Here is a 6,735-nt window from a genome sequence, read left to right on the forward strand (position 1 = left end):
AGCTGTCAAACAGTACAAGAGTGGGCGAGTGGGTCACTTACTGGCCATAAGGAGGTAAACTTATAGTTATGTCCTTTAAGGTTAGCTTTAGGGTAAAGGTCAGGGTTAGGCCATAGAAAGGATTAAAAAAGAAATTAGATCAAGAAGAGTCAATGAACGTTATGGGCCTTTCAGATAGGAAGCGATTTGCGCTGCGCTGGCCGCGGGGTTCAGCGCATTTGCGCTGCGCTGCGCCGGCTGGGTTGCCGGGTCTAGTCATTTGTTTGTTGTTCCAGCTTTTGGTCAGCAGCAAATATGTATCTGACCCGTGCTAAGAAGCAAGCGCTAGCACTAGCCCTGCTAGTTCGAAGAAAAAGATCAGCAAGAAAGAAGAGGCTGTGGGTACACGAAACCCTCAGGTCCAGAGAGCAGCTTGGGGAGTTCCCGCTTGTGAAAGACATTGCACACTTGTGTCATATAGTTCGGGGAATTCAGACACACACAGTATAAGCTTTTCCTCCATTTGCTTCCTGGTCTTTCCAGCAGATGGTTTCTATTGGCCACGCGTGCATTCGTCACGGCGCGCCGCGGTCAAAGTTCAACATAGTTCAACTTTGACCTGGCCTGCGCGCGAGCTCGCGAAGCGGTGCGCTGCGCTGTGCTTGCGCTTTGCTCGACGCAGCGATAAACCGCCCTGGCGCGGCGCAAGCCATTGAAAAGAATGGGTTTCACAGCGCAGCAGTGCGGTCGTCGCAGCCTGTCTGAAAGGCCCATTACTCTGTTAATCTACAAAACAAGTATATGACGTGTATTTATGTGTGCTTCTACTGCAAATTATTTTAACAGCCATTGGGAGCAACATGGTTGACAAATCCTCAGCATTTTAACAACAACAACAAAATTTAAATGTTTGCTGTTTGTTTTGTATTTCCCCCTCCCAAACAAAATCATCTGAAATCAACTGCTTTAATATATCGTATATGTAGATGCACACCCAGAGATCTGGGCAGCTTGATGGAGACACAAAAAGACAAGAACCTTGAAAGAGAAAGATGGCAGAGAGGGGCAAGGTAACAGTGATAACCTGTAAGTAAATATATGCTAAGGCTGGGATGAGAAAATACAAGTAATACGGCTGAGCTAATCTGAGGAAATTATTTGCAGCCGAGTAGGAGAGGAAGGAGAGCAACCAGAGGCTATGTGGAGCAGCTGAGACAGAGGAGAAGAAGAGGAAACCTAATTAAACAAGAGCTAACAAAGGTACACAAAACTCTGAATAAAGACTTAGACATATTTTATTTTGTACACACAAGTGTAAACAAAAATAAATTTTGTTAAGTACAGCTCTAAAGAAGGCCAAATGTGAAACAGAATGGCAAATGAACTGGATTAAACATAGCATACTAAAACAATTTAATGAAAAGAATATGAGGGCAGCAGCTCTCAAATAAGCATAATAAAAAAAGAAAGTAAGACCTAAGGGAAATGATGGCAAAGACATAGTCAGTAGAAATGTGTAAAAGAAAGATCCAAGGCAACAGATCCATCTAAAATGTCAAGTCAAGCAAGCAGAGGATTGCAGGAACCTACAGCCCAGGTAGAAGATTGTGTTGCTCCACAAATCAACCTTAATAAAGGTGTCCAGAGGAAAGCTACAGATGAGAGCAACTCATTAAAGTTTTTAGTTTGCAAATGGTCATAAGTCAAGTAAGAAAGACAGAGAACACATGGATGAAGGTGCTCAGCTGAGAGGTCGGTAAACCGTTGGTTCTACTTATGAAACAATTTGTGTGGTGTACAACTAACAGTGAACATTACTCTGGACACACCGTCCAAAAACAATGTGGTCACAGCATCATTCTGGGGGGATACTCTCCTCTAACAGAGATGGAGAATTCACTTAAATTCAGTTTATTCACATAGCGCCAATTCACAACACCCATCATCTCAAGACACTATCTATGCAAAACCAGTTGGTTGCATCAAATCATTGACTTCCAAGACATGCTTGTCTTGGATGAGGTTGTGGCAATGCTTTCATTTGCATTTTGTTGTTAACTCTTCAGCAATCCCTCCCACCAAGCATGCATGTACCAGCAGTGGAGAGGAAAACGTCCTTTTTACAGGAAACAACCTCCAGAACAAGGCTTAGTGTGAGTGTCCATCTGCAGAGGCCGACTGAGGTTTAAGGAGATAGAAATAGACATACAGAAAGAAACAAAGATAGAAAAGGCAACTGCCAACAAGCTCCACAGGTGGCCCCATCCTGCAAAGACACAGTCAGACAGATTAGCCTTTCATCATGTCAGACGATGAAAGAGAGCACATACAGTTAGTCATAGTAAGAGAAACAGGACTACACTGAAAAACAGGCGAGGCTCGAACATCTATAAAAAAAGCTGTTGATGGCAGCAGCACAGATGATATTTCTTTCCATGATGATGTCACAGCCAAACAGGAACAGACCAGCTGAAGCTGCTATGATGAGAGAAAGCAGAGAGAGCACACATTTATGGGTGGAATTAACAAATGCTGTGGAATGGGGGAATAGAGATAGGAATGAGCAGAAGCAGAACGAGAAAAAGTGGTCTTCATGTCCTCCAGCAGCCTAAACTTATACCAGCATCAATATAGAAAACTGCTCTGGATAACATAACTATTATGGATGAGATATGTGGAAGGTACAGCCAAGAAATATGGTCAGAGTTGATGGGGAAAAAAATCTGAGCTAAAAGTAGTAAAATCCTGAAAGAAATCCTGTTGGAAGACGCAAAAGAATTAAGAAAAGGATGGAGGCTCACCTTCCAGCAGGACAACAACCTCAACATGCATCCTAGGCAACAGTAGGATATTTATTAATATAATGACAAATTCGTGTATTAGAATGGCAAAGTCTCTTTTGAGACCTAAATTCAACTAATAATATGATTTATAAAACCTGGTGTTTACTCTTCATCCAATCCTACTAAACTTTAGCTATTATACAAAGAAAAACAGATTATTATAATAATAAGAATATTTCCTGTTGATCTATTTAATAAAATTCCCACAAACTAAGTGTATGGCTGCACAAAGGTAAAATGAGAAAAAATCTCAGAGGGTTGAAGACTTTTTACAAGGCCCTGTATAACTACAAGCCCTGCCATGTTGTTTGCAAACAGGAAAATGAAAGGAATGCTTGTGGCTGTGTACGCTGCAAGACATTTTCGATTCGGTGCCAGAGGTTGTGTGGGTGTTTGTGGCAGCTTTCCTGACAAGTGGAAGTGGAAACATTGATATTTGATTCTCCAGCCAATCAGAGAGTTGTGTTGAACGTGTGGGTCTGCTCTGACAATAGAGCTGGACTACAGTATATATTGACCTGGACTTTAGAGACAGAAACACAACAAGACATTGGAAGGAAAGAAAGCGGCACAAAGAAATCAGCCTGACAGAGGAGAAAACCCATCTACAAGACACCATGAAGACTCTGGCTCTGCTCTCCATCTGTGCTCTTCTGTCAGTGTGCTGGTCCATGGGAGGTAAGGACAGAACCTTTTCCTGAAGTTGTTTTGCTCTCACTACTGTGTGCAGGCAATTCAAGTTCCTATAATAATTTGTTTGATTCTGTTCAGCTGTAGAACCTGAGGTCATCGTGGATCCAGAAGCTGACACAGCTGCCGATCCTGCAGTTGATGCTCCCAATCCTTCTTCCTCTTCCTCATCTGAGTCTGATTCAGCTTCATCCTCTACATCTGACTCTACATCCAACTCTGCCTCTGATTCATCATCACAGTCCTCCTCCTCTTCTGAGTCCTCTGAGTCCTCCTCTGCTGAATCCTCAGAATCATCTGAATCCTCAGAATCATCAGAATCCTCAGAATCCAACTCCTCAGCTTCTGACTCCTCAGCATCTGACTCCTCAGCTTCTGACTCCTCAGCATCGGACTCTGCTGCATCTTCATCTTCCTCTTCTTCATCCTCCTCAGAGTCTGTCAGTGCTGAAGGTGATCATTTGTCTTTCTTATTGAGAACATTAGCACATTTTTACAAACGTAATTCTATTAAAATGTAATTTATAGGTATTGAAACTGGTTCCTCTCGCTTTCTTTTCTCAGATTCCCATGTGGTTATGAAGAGAGACCTGGCCTCTATTCTTCTGAGGAGAGAAAGAGCTGTCCAAGGCCAGCTCAGCCCTCTGCAGCTGGAAAGGTACCATCAGTCAATAAATAAATCCTTCTATTGTTTTGACACTTATTGAAATACTTTAGCTGTCATGTGAGAAAATGTTACACATTCCTGACTCTTTCCCCCACTCGTTTCTTACAGCCTGCAAGAAGTGTGTGAGCTGAATGTTGCTTGCGATGATATGGCTGACACCGAGGGTATCGTCGCAGCATACACCGCCTACTATGGGCCCATCCCTTTCTAAATTAAACACCCCTTCTCCTTTGGACATTTTTTAGTGCCTTCTGGTAGAAATAACACAGAAACAACTCCCTTAGATATGGGAAAGAAGGAAAAAAAAATGGAAAAGACGGAGCTCTCTTTTGAATATATAAGCTGCCTGTCATTGCATGCATGGATACCTGTAGCGGTTTCTGTATGTTAAGGGTCCCCATCAGGCTGTCTGAAAAAGGGACACGGATATACAAGCCTGTGAATGATGTAGAATCCCATCCGAGTGTAAATGATTTCTCTGCCCTGTAGAGTTATACAATGAGTGGTGCTACGATATAAAATGTATTGTTTTTTAATGTTTTTCTTTTGTATATCATGCTTTATTTTGTACTTAGCAGATCTAATGAGCTGATTTTGGTTTTGTGCAATAGGTGTAAAAACACAAACTGCCTCTTTTTTTGAAAAAGAATAAATTATTTTATTGTTTTCTTTTCCGAAGCTGTTGTATTTTCCTTATTCAAATATTCAATGAGAGATCACGACAGGATTTACATGCAGATCTCTCAGCTTACAATTAACATCAGCTGAGTAATACACCATCAAAAATTACACTAGTGGGTGAGATCGCCACTGCAAAACAATAGCATACCAACTTTATTTACAAAGCACTTTATACACCGACAGGACAGGACCAAAGTGCTGTACACAATCATAAAATACAATGCAAAAGTAGTGAATTGCTTCTGCTTTAAAGAAAACAATAAAGGTAAGGGACTATTTGATGATAGTTTCCTTATTAAAGTTGCCAAAGGTAGGCTACATATTTGCAAAAACTTAATAAGATGCTATAAAAAATTTAAGTTTAAGTAATTAGTGTTTACTATGATCATTTTACAAAATGTAAAAAAGAAGGAAAAAACAGAATACCGGTAACCTAAATCACATCAATGTTTGCTGTTACTAGGATTTATCCTCAATCCAATCTTGATTTTTATGAGTAAACTTGCAAAAAAAACAGTGGCTGCATTCAGAATCAAGCTGCTATCTCCGGTTCCTTCTCCTTTCATGGAGGCAGCAGTAAGAACTCTACCTTTTGTATGCATGTTTGGCATTGTGTGCGGGCTTTAAAGACTCTCCTGACTTGAGACACTTTTTAACAGGACATCATTTGCAACAACATATCACAGGTTGGAGATGATTTACTTGGAAGGCATTCACATTAGCTTATAGTATGGTTGTAAATCATTCCCTGGTAAAAAGAACAAACAACACCCTGATATTTGTGTTTCAAGTCAAGTTGGGAATCTCAACAAACTACAAACAAATAAAGGAAAGTTTACAGAGCAGTGGTGGTAAATTAAGATATATTTCCTCATAAATCTGGATTAGGCATTTTTATTGTGTCCTGTTTGTGTGTTTTTACTTTTTGTACATATGTAAATCATACTGGCCGTGTGTGTATTACATGCATAAATTTGTGAATATTGAAACTCTTTTAGCTAAACAGAGGATTTAGGGCCACATTAGTGAAAATATGCTCGTATCTGAGGTGGCAGGATGATGATCGGGGCCTACATATCCTCAGATGAAATATGTGTACAGATTTGTAAAAACTGCTGGTCCTTCTCCTTTTTCAGATGTTTTGACAATAATTTTTTTTCTAACACGACAATCTGTCTACAGTTATTCATGAGTCATGAGTAAATAGTAAGACTCAATTGTTTGTGAACTTTAGTCAACCATGTTCTTCTCCATGTTATAGCACCATTTACACTACCTTTTGAAACCATGTAGAGAACGGTCCGAGCACGGTAACCAAGATAACTGTTGAGTGTAAATGGGATGCAACTGAACTGGACTGTTCCAGACACAACCGAAACACGCTAAATCTAGTACTAGTTCAACAGTAGGGCTTAGGATGGTTAAGTTGTGAACCGGTTCTCTGATAACAAAGAGTGCATGAGCAGACCGCGTCATCTCCTTACAGTCAGCTGACTCATTTCGAGAGTTTTCCGACAACACAAACTTCTTCTCAGCCTATTAACAAAAAATTGTATCAAAAGAGTGTTGTGGGACCTGGGATGATGCAGAGACTGAGGCTCTCATTGAAATTTGTACGGAGGACGCTATCCAGGCACTTAAGTTCCTGACTGTTATGGACGCCATTTCTGATTACGTAAGCAATCAGAAATGGCGAGAGAGCTGTAGTATTATGGAACGCCAGTAGGAGGTGGAGAACCGTCATAAGAACCAAGCTCAGCACAGTTAACTGATCCAAGTTCGGTCCAAACTCGGCACAGAGTTTCAGAGATGTAGTTTAAATGGGGCCTTAGTCTGTGTCTGCTAATAAAGTTTTTATTTTGTAATTGTGCAGTA

General features: G+C 40.7%; 1 protein-coding gene across 1 annotated transcript; it reads left to right on the forward strand.

The window, feature by feature from the left end:
- The first annotated feature begins 3,340 nt into the window (after positions 1–3,340).
- Positions 3,341–4,478, forward strand: LOC107095890 (suppressor protein SRP40-like). The gene is made up of 4 exons (XM_015392257.1): positions 3,341–3,500; positions 3,594–3,965; positions 4,077–4,170; positions 4,288–4,478. Exons 1-4 carry the CDS (start codon positions 3,440–3,442, stop codon positions 4,388–4,390), a joined length of 630 nt encoding a protein of 209 aa, XP_015247743.1. The 5' UTR covers positions 3,341–3,439; the 3' UTR covers positions 4,391–4,478.
- The last annotated feature ends 2,257 nt before the right edge of the window (positions 4,479–6,735 follow it).

Source organism: Cyprinodon variegatus, unplaced genomic scaffold (assembly GCF_000732505.1).
Source record: "Cyprinodon variegatus isolate N-32 unplaced genomic scaffold, C_variegatus-1.0 Scaffold582, whole genome shotgun sequence".
Lineage (NCBI taxonomy): Eukaryota > Metazoa > Chordata > Actinopteri > Cyprinodontiformes > Cyprinodontidae > Cyprinodon > Cyprinodon variegatus.

What these genes read in the sequence shown, in the direction of transcription:
- LOC107095890 (XM_015392257.1), top strand. Translation starts at nt 3,440, where the DNA reads ATGAAGACTCTGGCTCTGCTCTCCATCTGTGCTCTTCTGTCAGTGTGC. An exon ending in AGTGTGCTGGTCCATGGGAG is followed by an intron (nt 3,501 to 3,593) that starts GTAAGGACAGAA and finishes GATTCTGTTCAG; the next exon opens with CTGTAGAACCTGAGGTCATC. An exon ending in AGCCCTCTGCAGCTGGAAAG is followed by an intron (nt 4,171 to 4,287) that starts GTACCATCAGTC and finishes CGTTTCTTACAG; the next exon opens with CCTGCAAGAAGTGTGTGAGC.